This window comes from Sinohyriopsis cumingii, chromosome 19, assembly GCF_028554795.1.
Source record: "Sinohyriopsis cumingii isolate HCF-2022 chromosome 19, ASM2855479v2, whole genome shotgun sequence".
NCBI lineage: Eukaryota > Metazoa > Mollusca > Bivalvia > Unionida > Unionidae > Sinohyriopsis > Sinohyriopsis cumingii.
In genome coordinates, this window is record NC_142979.1 from 465,001 (window position 1) to 483,984 (window position 18,984).

At 38.0% G+C, this 18,984-nt stretch overlaps 1 protein-coding gene across 1 annotated transcript in view; it reads right to left on the bottom strand.

Moving 5' to 3' along the window:
* Positions 1 to 18,984, bottom strand: part of LOC149775025 (uncharacterized) — a 65,004-nt gene that overhangs the window by 40,911 nt on the left and 5,109 nt on the right. The window contains exons 2-3 of the mRNA XM_089943461.1: positions 18,566 to 18,618; positions 17,108 to 17,134 (exon numbers count right to left, since the gene is read on the bottom strand). Of these exons, the coding sequence (XP_089799587.1) occupies positions 17,108 to 17,134; positions 18,566 to 18,597 (59 nt within the window). The 5' untranslated portion in view covers positions 18,598 to 18,618. The remainder of the gene's footprint in view (positions 1 to 17,107; positions 17,135 to 18,565; positions 18,619 to 18,984) is intronic.

Here is an 18,984-nt window from a genome sequence, read left to right on the forward strand (position 1 = left end):
CTGCTTCTGCCGTTGTAGCAGTAGATAAGAGTTTTCATTTTCCTTCTACCTTTAAAATAGTCCACTGGATGTATGAAACTTGATTATGTGTAAATTAGAATCATCAAAATAACCAAAAATACCAGGTGACTTGTATTTTTAGGACAGTTAGGACAATTCTTCGTGTGGTTTTGGGGAAAATAGAATTTCGTAACTGGTGATAATAAAGTTACAAAATGATTTAAAGGAGATGGTTCAGTGTTCGATCCAGCTTTTCTCATCTTTTACCAACTTAGTTCCATTAGGCTCATCACTACACTGAAATTACTCGTGCACTAATATTTTGAGAATATTGAGATTTAATAGAATCTTAGATATTTAATAGAATAATTTCATTTACAATTAAAACATCGAGAAAAGCATTATGCTGTGTATCACAAAAAAATTGCAACTAGAGTATGTAAAGAATAGACAAATTGTAAGAAAGTTGGATGAGCGATGAGTACAAGTCATCGAGGCATGTATCTACTAACAAGGCCTGGATATCAAACTATATTCAGTACAAGTATGATTACATGTATTTTTTGTAAGCTACAGTATCGATATAATCATTCAGTATGATATAATCATGCCAACAGGCAGCCCATTGACCTAAATAATCACCGACTTTGTTGAATAAAGATGATGTTGGCCCCATCTCACACCGGCAGTATTTATCTGCGACAAAATCAAATATTCACAACAATTTTGTCAAAAGAAATAACATTAAGAGGTGAGTTTTTAAAAAGATGTTTTTATTTAGCTCCATTGCATATCATTTTTTCCATGAAGAGCAAGCAGCAGGGAAGTCGTACAGACCAGACGGTTCCAGCAAAAATAAACCTTCCTACGAGAACTTTCTCCGTAGAAGCCTCAGAAATAAAAAATAAAGCCTCCCACGAGAAACAATTTGCGTAAATTCGACCCAGAGTGCAATTTTTGTGTGCAAATTATATGATTCTGGACAAGGAAAAAATACTACTTTTCGGGGGGGGGGGGGGGGAAAGATCGGGTGTCGATGAAGTTTGCAAGGAAAAGGCTGCGGATCCTAATTTTATCTCACATTAAAACAATATAGTTGAAAATAAGATGAGTCCGAAAACTAGTACAGTTGGAGAGCCTCATTCTGCAAGATTAGCGCGAGAGCAATTAGCTGCATTAAGGAAGTTCATTCCGACAAAACAATTATTTAAGAGAAATGTTCGTGGTTACGAAGATGTACAACATGGAATTTCAGAAACTTCGGCGAAATGGTTGAAGCCAGTGACCGGAACAATCGAAAAAACTGTATATGGTGACGAAAAAGATCCAGATTTCAGGAAAAGTGGAATTCTTCACGCGTTAAAAGGTATTGAGGAACAATCACGAACATTACCCGATCGATTAGCAATAGCAGCAGCAGCAGCTCAACAGGGGGGGGCAACCTGCAATTGCTTTTAAAGTAGGTAGTAAGGGAAAACCTAGAGGTAGAAAACCTGGAGGGGGAAAACCTGGAGGGGGGCCTGGAGGGGGGCCTGGAGGGAGAAAATCCAAATATGAAAAAAAGAAGTTTAATATCAATGATTTAAGAGAGAATTTTACCGATGAGGGATGGGAAATAATAACACGACCGTTATCTGAGATGTATAATATAGATAAATTTGGTCAATTTGCGGAAGATACGTTTAATATTCGAAATGAATATTTGAGTGAAATAGGAATGGATAGATATCCATCTCGTAGTAAATGGCGTATTATGTTGTATAAAGTTTATGCGAAAATGACACAGGCGAGTGAAACAAATGATCCATTTTTTAGAAGATTTTTAGATGCAGCAAAAAGTAGATATTATGATAATCAGCAGCAAGCGGAAGAAAGAAAACAGCAAGCGGAAGAAGAGAGAAAAAGAAAACAACAGGAAAGAAAAGAAAAAACACGAGGGAGAAAAGTAGTACCACAGGAAGATATTCAACCAGAGGAATTAGGAGCTAGACCAAAAGAAAAAACTACATCTCAGAAAAAGGAAAGAAAACCAAGAAAGAAAAAAGATCAGAGTGATGAACCGATAGTTGTACCTGAATACAAATCATACGAGGATGATGGTTCGTTTAAAATTGATCCTAATTTATCTGCTGATAATTATTTGAATAAGAATAAGTTGTATTTAATCAGAAACTATGGTTCAACAGTTGAAATGGCTTCGGATGATTCTACGGATAATAAAAGATTCTTTTTGCATAAAGATATTGATGTTGATAAAATTAGCTTACTTAATTGGTATGCGATAATGTATTTTGGTAGTTTAGGAAAACCAATAAGATATGCTGATGAAGATTTTGCGAAATTTACATCGGATGTTGGTAATCACAGAATAAGGTTATCACAGGAAAAGGCGAGAGCATCAACTTCAACAACACCTAAAAAAGATAGTCCTAAAAAAGATAGTCCTAAAAAGGATAGTCCTAAAAAGGATAGTCCTATATCAGCATACCCCCACAGCAATATTCCTATATCAGCATACTCCTTCCTCGAACCATTACCAGATGTTTCTGTTTTATTACAACCTCTCCCTTCTCGCCCCACTCCCCTTTCGCCACCTAAAAGTAAGGGTTCGTCACCCAAGAGTGATAGTCCTTCATCATCCCCCTTTGATATTCGCCACCCCCCTCTCTCTCCTACATTATATCCAAGGGATCCTCCTACAACGCGTCCCCCCTGGGCCCGCTCCCCACCTCCAGATCCAACATCGACAAATTGGAAACCACAGGAACTTTCACCCCCCCCCCCAAAATGGAATGTCCCGAGAGATGAGCACCCTGCTGCTAGAAGCCGCTCACCTCCACGAGAACCATATTCACCACTGACGTCGTCGTCATCGGGGTCATCGCCACCGAAGTCGTCTTCATCAGGGTTATCTTCAACGCCGTCAGAAGAAGTATTCTACGTATCACCATTGAAATCACCAGAACCAAAAACAGGTAGCGGATATACAGTTTGCCCTGACAGTGTTGTCAATGACGTATCTCGCCTCGAAGTGTTAATCGGAGGAAAACGAGCCGGAAATAACTCCCGCGAAATAACCAACGAAGCCTCAGATATTTGTCAGCGATTATTCCGTGGTGGCATCATCGATTCTCACATTTATAAGGAATTTGTCGATGAACTCATCGATTAAAACAATACAATTGAAATAACATGATTGTTCACAAACATCAACGCAGACCTAAACAGGTCCGCATAGTAAACTCTCGATTGCCCGTATACAAATATATACACGGCAATGGATTCGGTGATATCATTGGAAGTCTCGTCACGCGAGTAATACCTAAAATCGGACCCGCGATCAAACAATTCGCATCAAAAGCAATAGGAAAGATCGGCGAGACTGCCATTTCTGGTATCGGTAATTTGGCCAGTAAGGGCTTCAACACTGTCAAAAGTAAAATATTAAGTTTAACGCGTAAAAAACAACCCGTCAAATTACCTATCACCAGAGAAATGCCACCCGAAATCAGTAGAGCCATAAATGACGCGGCAAATAAAAAAATAAATGATCTAGCGCAGGAAGTTGCTAAGACAAATCTAGCGCATGATGTTGCTAATACAAGTTTCATTTCAGGCAGTGGTCTTCGTTTTAGATGATATTCTTAATAATAAATGTTCGCAAGAGTGTCAAACGAAGTGTTCGACATGGACGAGCCTGTAGGTAGAGACACATCAGTGAGAGATTTCCAGTATTTCTCGTACGATGCAGTGACACCAAATACTAATAATCGTTTGGAAATTCAAGTTCACGATACAACGCGATATTTTCTTCCATCTGAGGCATATATCGAAGTTACCGGGGAGATTATTAGAGCAGATAATCTTGGTCTCTATGGAGCAGATTTTAGAGTCGGATTTGTCAATAACGGTATTATGGCGTTATTCAAGAGTGCCACTTACATGATTGATGGAAGAGAAATTGAGTCAATTACCAATGATGTTGACTTAGCAACAACGGTAATAGGCCTAGCAAGATACTCTGATGATTTTACTAGATCAGCTGGTCCCAGTATGATGTTTGCCAAAGATAATTCTGATCGTCCCGATAGTAGGCCGCTTGAAATCAGACAACCCAACGATCGTGCCCAACCCAATCCTGGTCCCGCTGCAATTCAAGATCTCCCTGTTGGCGTTAATAATGATTATAATCTCGGATTTGCCACGCGAAAATCTATGCTACAAGGAAATCACAGAAAATTTTCTTGTGCTATTCCATTATCTCATATATTCGGATTTTGCAGGCATTTCAGAAAAATTATCTACGGAGCGAAACATACCGTAACATTTATTAGAAAAGGAAGTAGCGATGATGCTATCTGGCGAGAGGGTGATATCAATTACCAAACAAACGTGATACAAGTCGGAGATGCCGCGGCTAATAACGGCACAGTAAAATTACTAAAATTTACCTTGTGGATGCCAGCGATAACTCCATCGATAATCGAAGAAGAAAAATTATTATCATTCATGAATCAAGGCGGTAAATCTATAATGTCTTGGTTGACGACAACAACAGATTCCACAACTACTGATATTGATGGTGATTTTACATGGCGTATTGCATCGCAGCAAGGTACCTCTGCACCTAGGCATATCTTTGTCGCTTTTTTGCATACACGAAGATATCATCAATTATACAGCCATATGATATTCGATAATATCAACGCAACGAACGTGTCACTGAGAGTAAATGGCCAACAAGAACCATCCGAGGAAATATCCATCAATTTTGCCGATTATTCTACGGCACGCGCGTATCATCGATTGCTAAGTTTCATGGGTCGCGATCAAAATATTGATACTGGATTGCAAATATCACAGCTAGATTTTAATAAACTTTATCCTATCTATTACTTTTCCTTGGAGCATCTCGACCTGATAAAACAGTCAGTTGTTGATATTCATTTCAAAGCTAGAATTCGAACAGGAAATAATTTATATAAGGTATTCGCGGTAATTCTCAGTGATAGAACAATGATCCTGGAAGGCATCAGCGGCAGAATGAGAGTCATCGACGCACCCGTAGAGAACATGTAATAAATTCCAAATTTAGATTAAGCGGTTATTAATATGCCATACGAACACGTTAGTGTAACTCTGACCCCGGGTCAGATGAAAAAGCTCCAATCAGCGATATCAAAACGATGCGGTATGAAATTAACCCTGAAAAACGATCAAATTCATGGCGGGCCTAACAAACTATCGTTGAGCAAAAGTCAACGCGAACGTTTCTCTAAGGCCAAATCAGCAAATTCCGGTGTTCATGTAAGTCTCTCCATAGGCGCCATCAGAGACATGGTAAAAACAGGTGGATTTCTTCCTTTTCTATTACCTCTAGCGAAAATGGCTCTTCCGGCGATTGGAAAGGCACTAGGATTAGGCGCGCTCGGAGGTGTTGGTTCTGAATTGGGCTCTACAATAATGCGAAAAATTACTGGAGGGAGATATCGTAAAAAAAAGGGATCGGGCCTTTATCTAAGACGACCCCCGTACGGATCCGGTCTAAGTCGAGTCTACCAGCCTCAAATTTAGATCTACTCAGTGAAGTAAAGAAAAAGAAAATAAAATTTTTCAGAGGCGTATTTATGCGAGATCAACTACCGGACAAACCAAATCCTACCGAGACAGGAATAATTAATCTCGATGATAATTCTGGACCTGGCACACATTGGGTTGCCTACGCGATTAATCCTCGCGAAGTTGTTTACTTCGACTCATACGGATTAGCACCACCAAACGAATTTATCAAATACGTGTCAAAATTAAATATTCCGGTTTGGTATTCAACTCTTCCTACACAAACATTAACGGATCCACCAATATGCGGCCCAGAGTCAATTAACGTCCTCGATGCAATTTCAAAATCATCCAACCCTTATCGCAAAATTTTATTTGAATATACCGTAGATAAATATCATGGTTGACATTTACGGTAGATCCCTCTTCAGAAAAGAAAAAAGAGAAACAGTCGACATCGATACATCAAAGTTTGCAACCAAGAGCGATATTAACAATCTTCTATCGCTGTCAGAAGTGGATCCTGGCGAAGTTGCTGTTTTTCAGAATACCGAAGGGCGATTACAAACTAGTAATATCAAAATAGCTGATATAATCAAGCGAGAAGAATATCGCGATCACATTGATCAATTTACTCGTCAATCTGAATCGGTATTAAAATCTATCGCTGATATTAACAATATCATCGCGGAGTTTCCACCAAAGACCGATTTCGTGGATATAAAACAAAAAAATAACGAGCTATCAGCGGCATTACTCCTGAAGGCTGATAAGACACAAACCGACGAAATCCAAGAAAACGCGAAAAAAAAATTTAACAAACTAACTAACGACCTTAGAAAACTCGATGAAGTATCAAAAAATCTCAATAAAAAAATCGACGATGATATAAAAAAATTCATTGATGCTTCCTCAACAGCACATGGCGATCTCATCGAGAAAATAAGATCCATCAACGATGAAATTCGAGATTTAAACACGAAACTTCTTGCTGCAACAGAAAAGATTGACCAATCCGTCAGTAAAACTAGTCACGCCATTGACGTAAATCAATTAGGTAGGGAAATTATCGAAACAACCACAAAAATTAACAATATCAACACAAAAATATCATCAATGAACCTTGGAAAATTATCGCGAATTTCGATACCAGCGGAGGTGGAAACAAAAAATATACCCTGCAATGTGCCATTTGTGGTAGAGACACGAAAAGAGACATGGTGGACACCCGAGAATAACACATTTAAATTTACCCCGCCAATTACTGGAATATATCGAATATTCGTTCAATCTTCGGCAGATTTTAAAATAAAGACCAACCGTGGCACTTACGGAGAATATTTTAATTATCTTATGTCAGAAGGTTACGAGGCCACATTTGTGCTAGAACCACCAGATAGAACCAACATGGGACCATTCGGTTATAGTATAGTTTTCGAATTTTTATCCGAATATAGTCAGTAATTCCGCAATTGTTATCGTAAGATACTAATAAATGACCGCATCGGATTACCGCTACAATCAGGCGCGATCATGGCAGGATTCGCTAAAAAAACTCCTCGACGATTACCAGGTAAAAATAAAGAAATACCAACGAAGGTTAGTTACCATTGATGTTGCTGTGTACGCGGTATCCGCGGTAGTCGCTGGTGCAGGAATAATTTTATCTGCGGTAACAACAATCGCGCCAATCGTAGCAACAATAATAATCTCGTCAACAACAACAATCGCTGGCGTTCTCAATATCATCGCGAAAAAGATATCCTCGTGCACAAGTGAGAAATTATCATCGTATAAAAACAAACTAACTAAGATCAACGACGCATATTCGAAATTATCATCGTTACTTTCAGAGAGTCTCAACGACGGTATTATATCCGATCTAGAATTTTCTGCAATGATCAGTATTTACTCGGAGATTGAACAAATGAATATTAATAATGTCCGAGTTAGCTCAGATCGTGACAAACACGACACCACCGACAACAACACTGATATCGCTAAGTTCCACCAAACCAGAATTTAGCATTAATTTTTCAACACCAATCAGTGTTAATGAAATTGCGTTAACACAATTACGTGTCTACAACAGCTGGCCCAATGTTAGATCAACGTCATTCGGTAATTTGATGTCAAATAATTCACTTGTTTTTGCAAATAAAAGCAAACCCGATGGAACACCTGATTGGATCGTCGTTGGCATACCAACGGGCAGTTATGAAATTGATCAGCTGAATAATGAGTTTATCACTAGAATATCAAATATAACAGGAGATGCTATTCCTGGAATAAAGATATCCTCACATGATCCAACACTATCGTCAATGATAGAAGTAAAATCACCGTATATGGTAGATATTTACCAATCAACGATTAGAAACATATTAGGTTGGCCCGAGGTCGCACCTCTGATAAAACCAGAAAAACCAGATGTTATTATTCCAGGTTGGTATGAGGAAGCCCTTCCAGAACTACCAGAACCCAAAAAATCGGATTTTACCACCGACGAAGGATGGTACGAAAATATAAAACACAAACCTTTGATCCACAGCGCCATCAATCTCATGAATAACCACAAATTTAATCTAGTAATGTTCGCTTTTACTTTTGTTAACGAAAGAATTCTCTCATGGTTGCCTCTTCCTAAAATTCCCCCGGATGTGAAAATCTTCGACGCTACCAACATTAACAGAATAATAACCCCCATAGACGGTATCTTGGTAAGAAGAACCCTCGACGAGTTTATTCAAGAACACGAATTACAATTAAATTTATTACGGGGATCATTTCATGAATGCATCCTAAATAAATCTGGTTCATGTAACGAAATTATCAAACACGTGAAGATTTTAAATCAACTTGCGAATGATATTGAATATTATCACGGTATGTTTATTCAGTCGATAGTCGACGATATATCAATTGCCGATTATGTTCTTCCTATCAGCAAATTCGAGTTGATCAGAAACTCAGGAGAAAAACAAAAATTCATGAGAGTATTTGAATTAACCAATGAAACACTGCCAAATTTCAAATTTCCCAATTATGATGTTGATGAAATGAGAAAATCCGTCACTGATACCATCGATGATTTATTTCCGAAATTACATGCCGCGTGGACTAAAAAAGTACATTCAGAATTGATTCTCAAACACAATAACGATCCGAACAGGGGGGGACGACATATATCTCCTGGCATCGTTAATATAACGGAAGTTATCGCGATTTATCTTCACGCGGATGTTGTTGAGGGTAGCTATAATGTTGATTCGTCAGAGTCAAATCAAGCTCATCAGGGTTTTATCTTATATTCGTTTTCACCTAGCGCCTCTCCTGGTTATTTGATAATAAAAGAGCCAGTTAATCCGTTTTACCTGCGATGTCATAATCGATTGTTGTCAAGGATAAATTTCAAACTAACGGATCAGAAAGGAAATTTACTTGATATACGAGGAGAAACCGTAAGTATCAATCTGCTAGTAAGATCGTAAATCTATCCCCCAAGGAAAAATGGGCCAAAAAGATAAATAAAATCCAGGGAAATTTTCAAAATTAATCTTTTTGTTTTTTTTTTTGTGGAAGTATTCAGGAATCAGAAGATTCCCTAACTTTACTTTCATCGACAAGTCTTTTCAACTGTCTGACACGAGAACTTGTAATTTTTCGTGATTCATATGCGTCTGATAAAATCAACCTAGCATTCTCCACCAACATCGATAATTTAACGAAATCCTCGATTTGATTATCGTTGACTGTCGCAAGTGATTGATATATCGCAATCTGGATTTTCTTTATTAATTTGTACTCCGATGGTAGCGTGTATTTATATTCAAGTTTTCCTTGAACAATTGTTTCGAATTCAGATCGAATTTTATTTGTATCTAGATCCGATGGAAGATTTATTTTCTTCTTCAGATCATCAATCGCTTCGATGATGTCGTTTATAGTTTGTTCGTCCATATATAATTTTGTAATATTCAATTATTCTTCATCACTCTCCGAATCAAATATTATTCGAGTGTAGGAGAATTTGATCCACGCGTCAGCATCATAAGAAAACGTCGCATTAATTATTCCTTCTGCAACTCGTTGTACCGAATGTGAGTTAATAACGAAATGTTTTGCTGCTGCAGTCATCGACTCAAATACAAGCTCACCACCAGTTTTTTGATTTACTGATTTGACGGCCTTAGCTGATCGTGCACCACCGGTATTACCATATCTTGAATTTTGACTCTGGGTTATCGCGCGTAAATTGGAAAGTTTGTTGTTGAGTTTATCTCCGTCGATATGATCAATAACAAGTCCAATTTCTATTGGTCCTTTGTAACACTCGTAAACGAATCTATGGTTGGAATAATTTGCGCTTCTTCGTCTATTTTTATTGACTGAAAATCTGAGATATCCATTGATATCAACATTACCAACATGATTCTTCGTTCTAGCATTTCTGACTGTACCATCCGATGATGCCTCGTAACCCTTGATGGTTGGATGAGATCTATACTCGTTAATGATTTTCATTGCAGGAATCGTTGATTTCAGTTCCATATACAATATTCTGTTTGTCTAAATCGTAATTTGCTTTGAATCGATTAATATAATCTTCTTCGCAAGTTATTACCGAGGAAGATTTCTTTTCGTAATATCTTCGTAACTCACGATAATTTTTCCCTCCACAGGAGAAACATAATCGTGTCTTTCCTCGAATGCCAACTTGGCAAACTAAACATCGCTGTGGTCCTTTACTGCCTCGTCGAATCGCATATATGTGAGCGCCACAATAATCGCCTCTGCAGGATTTGTCGCATGATTTTGTTGATCCGATTGTTATCCATTTGCATTGCATTATATAATTTAAACATTTGTCTAAAATATAATAATGGATACATTTGATCTTGATGAGGCAGAATATATCATTCCTGAAGTTGATCGTGGGAAGAAGGAATTTTTCGATGATGGAGCGATTCACGTTTGGTCGACATGGAAAACTAACTCCGTTGATGCTACGATGAATTTGGAGCGAGCGAAGAAGATAATCGAACATATAAAATCTGAACATAAGGAAGAGCGATTTATTTTCGGAATAAAATTTATTGCACAAATGCCTGATGATATTTGGATCATTCGCGATAAACGAGATCCAGTACGTGGCGGTAAGAAAAATGTTATTCTTGATAAAAATTCGAAGCCAGGATTATTATTGGGAATTGACGGTCCTTATTATGCTAGGGCGTATCCTTCTAGCGCTGTTGTTTATGGAATTTATCGGCTGAATAATAATCCTGACATGAAAAATTTACCCGCAATGAAAGAATCACCGATGATAAACTGCGTGGCTGAGCGCGTTATCGAACATATGAAAAACGCTCGTCGTGGATCTGGCTTGACCCAATTGAGGTTGTATAAAATTAACTCATGGGCGAAGACAGTTGTTGATGGTGCATCGATTGACGATGTTGCTGCGTTAAGTAAAAAACTTAAATTTCCTATCACGGTAAAAACATTATCAGGAGAAATATTATATTCATCTCCGTACAGATCTCGAGGATTACCAATCGAAATTGTTGATCATAATTCGCATGCGTGGTCGCAGTCGGTAATGATATTTCCACGAGATCGTGCTGTTAAATTTTATCCCATTGATTCCACGGCAGATACCACAGATGCCATGTTCAGGTATATCAAAATATTAGCCGCTTCTGATCCAATATCGGTTTGGTTGTTCTCGAGCGAAGAAAAATATGATCAGTTTATCCTGCCGCGTGGAGATATTTATCGAGATGAAATATTACACGAATCAATGAAAAATATCGCGGTGAAATATTCATCAAACCCTGATCAGTTATTAACGAACTGTTTTACGGTTCCATCTGTTGCTGCTCATGCTGCTAGAGAGAGAAATTCGTGGAAACCTACGAGGAATGAATACCTCGCTGATATTCAACTTAGTTGTATCGAATACGGTCATGGAGGATTGTGGAATACCAAATATTATTTCGAAGATATGATTTCCATTGACATGAGCGCGTGTTATCCTGGAAGTTTCCTTGGATATGGCGATTGTGCAGATTATTTTACTAAATTTGGTCATCCCACCAGTGAGATGACGAGAGTTGCAATTAACGGACCATTACCTGATTTTGTCATGACAGGATTCGCTTACGTTACTTCGTTCGAGTTTGCTGAAAATTTGCATAAAATTTGCTATATTTGGTTTGGTCGGCATTTATCTCAGCGAAGATGGGTCCCTACGGTATTGTTGAGATATATGTTGGATTCGTCAATGTTAATATCGTTGACGGTAAGTGAGGCGATTATATCGTATAGGAAACAAACCGAAGTGTGGTTGCCAACGGATTGTGAAAACGCGAAAGATATCGGAAGAAAAATAATTGGTAAATTTACTCAAGGAGGATCAGTTGATCATAAACACCGACACGCTAGGTTGTTTATCAATGATGCCGAGATGGATTTTATTATCGCCGATACAGTGTCGAGAGGGATATTCTGCAATAGAGAAAATATTATTATTGATGGAACAAAGTTAGGTACCGTAATCAGTTACCTCGATGGAGAATCAGCGCAATATACGCATTTGAGGTCGTCGATGCTAGCTTATGTTAGTATAAATTTACTATCGATGATAAACAAATTTTCTGATATCGCGGTAAGGGTAGCGACGGATTCGTTTTATATCGATAAGAAATATCAGTGTAGATTGGAAAATTTAATCACTGATGGTTCCTGGGGAACTTGGAGAATAAAAAACGAAGATATTCTAGATTATTGCGAGGACGCTGATGTCGAAGATTGCGATAAATTTCATCGAGATAAATGTGAGGAAATATCAACAGCCGCATCTGCGTTCGATCCAATTTCACGAAGTAAATTTGTCTACATGAACGGTCCTGGTGGTAGTGGCAAAACAACACGAGCGATAAATTTATTTTCAAATTCCGATATGGTAGTGCTGACTCCAACTCACAGATTGGCGCGAGAAATAAGGCAACGCGGCGTTGATTCTTGTACGTATCATAGTTATTTCAAGTACAGCGGTGGATTGTGGGATTCAGCTCGCATGGGAAACAAATATATCAACAAGATTATAATATTTGATGAAATTTGCACAGTAAATTTAATCACGCTAAAATCATTCCTGGCATGGCTGGAGGAAAAAAATACCGCCGTGATAATGTGTGGAGATCATGGCCAACCTGATCCTATTGATGGTGAATCTCCTCATGAGTGGCTCAGAAACTTCGTTGATTATTATGAGGAAATCGACGCTGATTATAGATCCAATGATAATTTACTGACCGAATTTAAAAAAATAATTCGATTACAACCGAATAAATTTCAATGCGATGTAATGAGAAGAATAATCGATGAAACTCCGATGGATATTTTTCTAAATTTGTGGCGTCCAGATCATCTGATTGTTGCTAGTAGAAAAATTGTTCGCGATGTTATTCAGGATAAGTTATTCAAACTTCATTGTGAGAAATTTCCAACATTACAGGTGCCGCTGTGTTACAGACCCGCTGATACCAGGAAACAAAATATTAATGTTATTTTACCATGTGGAGAAGAAAAAATCTTGGTTTTGAATGATATTATTCTCGTTGATATCAATCTCGTCAATGACGCGATAAACGTAGAAAGATCGCCATGGAAACTAGGATATGCAACAACGATACATTCATCACAGGGATTGACCGTAGACGACCAAGTTTGGATCGTCGATGATAGAATTTCCTGGTCAAATTTAGTTTATCTAGCCGTGTCTCGAGTAAGAAAATTATCTCAGTTAGGTAGAATTAGATTTCACATTAATGATGCTGGCGGTAGTTGAGTATCTTTCGGTATTATTTGTAATTCCTCCTTGGTAAATCCTCGTTGTGGTGCTAGCGAATCTAAGAAATAAATTGCTGGTCTTCCTGATGATCTTGTTACGGCTGATATTTTATGTGTCGTAACGCTCCAAGTTGGATCAGTTGCTCTTTTTCTTCCTCCTTCAGCTTCTCCTTCCTTATATAAATACCTGACCGTGACGCTACCTAGCACAGGCGGAATCGTAGAATCTCGCTTCAAAGGTATATTTGTTTTTGTAATTGCAATTGCAGGTTTCATTGATATTGTTCGTGTTACTTCGTTATTTAGCGCATTAATCACATGAGGCAATCTTGTTGCCCAATCATGAGATCGTTTATCCTGGATAAATTCCCTCGCGTACTGATATCCGAATAATCTTTCAGCTAGTGTTTTGTTGAATCTTTCAACGATAGCCTGACTACGGTGAACACCAACTATACCACGTCGGATTTTAACATTATTTTTTTTCATCAATGAAGTAACCGCGCCGAGGAATTCTCGTCCTGGATCAATCTGGAGAAGCTTCGGCCAAGTTAACGGAGATCGCGAGTAAATTTTCTCAAACGCCTTTGCAATTTCCGTTGCTGTTTTATTTGATAATGGTTCTGCTTCTTTGTACCTACTAGCGATATCAACAACCGTCAGGACATATTTGTATGTGACTCCGTCGACGGTATCATGAGGAAGAAACATTAAATCAGCCTGATGGACTTCATTAGGGACGCTGACGGAGAAACTTGCATATGGTATTTTTTTAGGCGGAGGAAGATAAATTTGCCAGGCCGCCTGCTTTGATAGCCACGATGCAGCAACGGAATGTTTTACTTTTGCTGCTTTAGCAAGTTTGGCAATTGCTGATTTTCCTCGCCAGAATCCTCGCGGAGAATAATATATTTGCTCCATTATTATTTACCAGCGCCGAATACTAATTTACCTTTCATCGCGCCTTTTACCAGCCAAGTTGCCAATTTCTCCTTGAAACTTTTATCAGGAATTGCGTCTATTGCGTGAATTAATCTAATATCAGCGAGATGTCTTTGTTGTAAATCCCCGCTACGATACGCAAGATCGTGGTAGTAACATGCGTTATCGATAGCGTTTACTGGATCTTCGCCAGGATTTGGTTGATCATTATTGTTGAGTCTCATATCTAGCCTCGTGCCGGGTCCGCAGTAATTATATCCTGGCAGATGCTTCTCTCCGGGATATTTCGCCCAAGGAGCTCCAGGTAAATTTGTTAGGGAGGCGGCGATATCTCCTCCGGTTCTACTTTTTTTTTTACAAATCTAAACTTGATTGTCTTGCAAACTTCGCATTCACCCTTGACTGCATTTCTGTTATTGCGTGTGACGATTTCGATTGGATTTATCGTAGCTGTGCGCGTGCGACACTTAACACAATATAGATCCATGTATTCTAGTAATATGAATGTAATTGATTTTTCGGCCACGAAGAAACGCGAGCAAATGAAACATAACGCGGCGTTACCAAATTCAATAAGAATGATAATTATTGGCCCGTCTGGATCTGGAAAGACGCAGTTGTTATTAAATTTGTTAATGCGATGGATAAAATGGGACAAATTGTATTTGGTTGCGCCATCTGTTGATGATCAGCGATGTTATCAAGTACTAAAAGAATTTAGCGACAATACTGACGAAGGAACGATAGAATTTATCACGGATATCAATGAAGCTCCATCAGTGGAAAATTTAGATGGCGATGTTAATAATCTCGTTGTTTTCGATGATGTGATGCTGGATAAGCAGACCAATCCGGCTAGAATATTTTCGCGTGGCCGACACAAGAACACCGATGTGATTTACGTGACGCAGCGATATACGCAGATTCCGAAGGTGATTAGGGACAATTGCAATATCTTATCGGTGTTCAATGGCGTTGATACTCACACACTAAGAAATATTCACCAGACCTGGTGTAACGGCGATATGGACATAAACAAATTCAAAAATTTCTTCAGCCACGCTCAGGCAACACCGCATGGTTTCATCACGATTAATCTTCATGATCCGCGTAGTAGATATCGAATCGGTCTTGATCAAATTTACTCATGAAATTGCAGCCCTTTCCTTGCAAACTTCATCGACACCCGATCTTTTTCCCACCCCCCACCCCCGAAAAGTAGTATTTTTTCCTTGTCCAGAATCATATAATTTGCACACAAAAATTGCACTCTGGGTCGAATTTACGCAAATTGTTTCTCGTGGGAGGCTTTATTTTTGATTTCTGAGGCTTCTACGGAGAAAGTTCTCGTAGGAAGGTTTATTTTTGCTGGAACCGTCTGGTCTGTACGGCTTCCCTGCTGCTAGAGCAAGAATTTATGTTTATGGCAGCCAAGTAGAACTGTTCACGCGCGCCTTCAGACTCGTGTAATATGATGAAGCCCTGATGACGATTGGACGTAAAATCAGTTCTTGTAATGTTATTTCACTTGCTGTGAACTGAGCAGTGAATCGTGTGTGCGAAAATTGACAAGTGTGTGTGTGTGTGTGTGTGTGTGTGTGTGTGTGTGTGTGAATTGATTAGTAAATTATGTGTGCGGAACGGTGTCTAGAAGGAGCTTAAACAGACATTTCGTCAGACAAGTTTAAAGTATGTGAAACATTGTGGCTGGAATTTTTCCACGAATGTCATCAACATTTAAATGAGCATGATTGCGGAGTTTGAGTACATTTTATGTCTCGCTAAATGAATCTCATTCCTTACAGGATTACACAAATATTATTGTGCTAATCATCTAAATATATAAACGTTGCCCCTGAAAATGTGTTGAAACGCGCCGATCGATTTTAGGTCAAATTCAACGGATTTACTGACTCCTTCCCTCCATCTCTACTCTCTCACACAAACAGACAGACATCATTCCAGACGAAATGTTATACAAGTTGTTGCGAACGTTTCATATAAAATGGGGAATTAAATTAAAAGCTAATAATGGAAACTAAAAGCTACAAATGATATAGGTCAACGTTGTAAGACCTCATGGTCTTGTTAGTAGATACATATACCTCTCTCTCTCTCTCTCTCTCTCTCTCTCTCATACTCACACACACACACAATAGTGAAAGCAACCGTAAAAGCTCGATCGTGCTCTCATGAAGGAAAGTCTGTTCGAGATTCTTGTTGTAAGAAACCTGTGTTAGTACCCTCAGAAGCACCTGAAATAATTTTGAGAGTTTAATATGAAATATTTTTGAAATATATTAGAATGTGAATTATAACTTGAAAGAAACTGAATTATACTTCCGCATGCACAAAAAGTAATGGATGAATCTACACATTTTCAGAGGAGATACAAAGTGTCACGTTGCCAGAGGTCAGATATTATTCGGGGTAAAAACAAAATGCATTCGAATGCTTCAAAAAGCATAAATGCTTAATATATTAGAGATTTTGGTCTCAGTTTTGAGAAGATACTCAATGTTTACCGGACACACATAAACGTGTGATGTATTTCGACATTTAATTGTCGAAATCGAATTTAATCTTTTACCCCATGTACGTCGCTGACATTATGAGGTGTTAGTTCGCATTTTAATAACAGATTTTATGATGCGGAAATATGAACTTGAAAAGCACTTTAGTCATGTGATAAATCAAGATAAGATTATACTTCTGTCTACAAAGAAACAGAAAAGTTGTGATATTATACCTTCTAGATGACTGCGGCTCCTTTTTGCTGCATGTGTAAAACAGAACATACAATTTGCACAAATACAAGAATCACAAGTATTATGAAATAAGACACTGTATTTAATCATATTGTAGCACTCTAATTTGAAGCAAATATCGATAAGCTTAGTAAAGATACTATTGCCAATTTATGCTTCGACATTTAGTTTTCTACTATCAATAGTATCATTAATTTATACTCACAAATTTAACTCTCTCTCTCTCTCTCTCTCTCTCTCTCTCTCTCTTCAACCTTCAAACAGTAATGTCCATTAACACAAGTCATATGGAAAAGAAAGAAACCCCGTGAGACCATTCTTAATGAACAAGTCGCAATTTCATATTTTTGAAAGCATATATAATGAGCTCTTAGACTTCGCTGTAATTGTATCTACAATCATAAGGTGAGACATGAGTATGGGTACGAGGGTCTATGCCGTTTTACTCATTCATCAACTACTGATTACAAGAACTACAAATGTTCGCTTAGTGCACAGAGCAAATCTATACTTACTTTACAAGAAAGGGTATTGTATAAAATGAATAGAAATATAGATTAGCAAGATTAAAGCAGCTGAGTCAATGTAAAATTGCTGTAAAACAATGATCTATATGGTAATAAGAAATCCTACCTGATTTAAAAGGGGAGGTACATAAATGTTTGATAAAAATGTAGTATTAATTGGTCCATATTGTAGTGATCGTGTATTGCGTGTGTGTACCTAAAACTACCATGGTATTTATTTTATCACCAGACTTTATCTCACAAGGCAAATATCTTATAGAATAGTGTCAACTCTGCAAGCCTATGAAGATTCGCTTGACTTGTAATGACATTTTCCAAACCTTTACCAGCTCATGCATCCCTATAAAACTAAATCTTATTCTGCTTCCTCTGCCTTGATATTTTGATAAAACGATATATATCTGGCCAGGATTGATCTCATGGCATATTCTATTAGAGATAAACCTGTGGCAGTTCACACAATACAAGAAACAAACTGGCACTTTTAGCCTTCCTTCATGTCTTGGAGAGAGTGCATTTTTTGTTCCAAAATATGGCACTCGATTCCATGGACTGTAGCTTGATGAAACGTCATAGCATGTTAGTATGTATTTTAGGAGTGAAAAATTTAATCGAGACAAGAAAAAACTTTAAAAACGCAACTAACACTCTCTCTCTCTCTCTCTCTCTCTCTCTCTCTCTCTCTCGTAGAGTAAAATATTTTTAAAACAAACATAACTAATAGGTAGACGAAAGCACTTATTACGTTTAAATGGATTCGAGAGAAACAATTTACAAAAGCTACATTCAGCTACAAAAACTGTAACTAAACCACAGTGGCAGGCGTTATTTTATAAGTATTTATACCATGTTGCAATGTTAAACGTCATCTCTTCAAAGTGTTTTGTGAATAACATGATAATAGATACATACCTGCTAAGGTCTTTGGATGCTCCTGACCCCATCTCTCCTTTTTCTGACAATTACTGTGATAGAAAAAACAAAAATTTTAGTCAGAAGCCATAGTCATTGCATGTGTTTTTAATTTAATTTCTATAAGTGTGAACATTGAAGGTTCCATGAATGGCAATATATGAGAAGCGTATCGATACGTGGTAACTTCAGAGAGGGAATGAACGAAAAACTTATTCCGGTAGAAATGCGAATCGTTTAGAGCAAAATGGGGGCTTACAATGGGTGCGCCTATTCTAGTATAGACTCATTCTTAGGAACAACGTTTTACTATTACGGCTGAAGATATCTTGTCCTATACCTGTTTTGCGTTGGTTTTGAAGTTTATATTAGAGCAGAAGGCTTGCCAGGGTTTTTCTTTTGCATTTTGGATAATTATT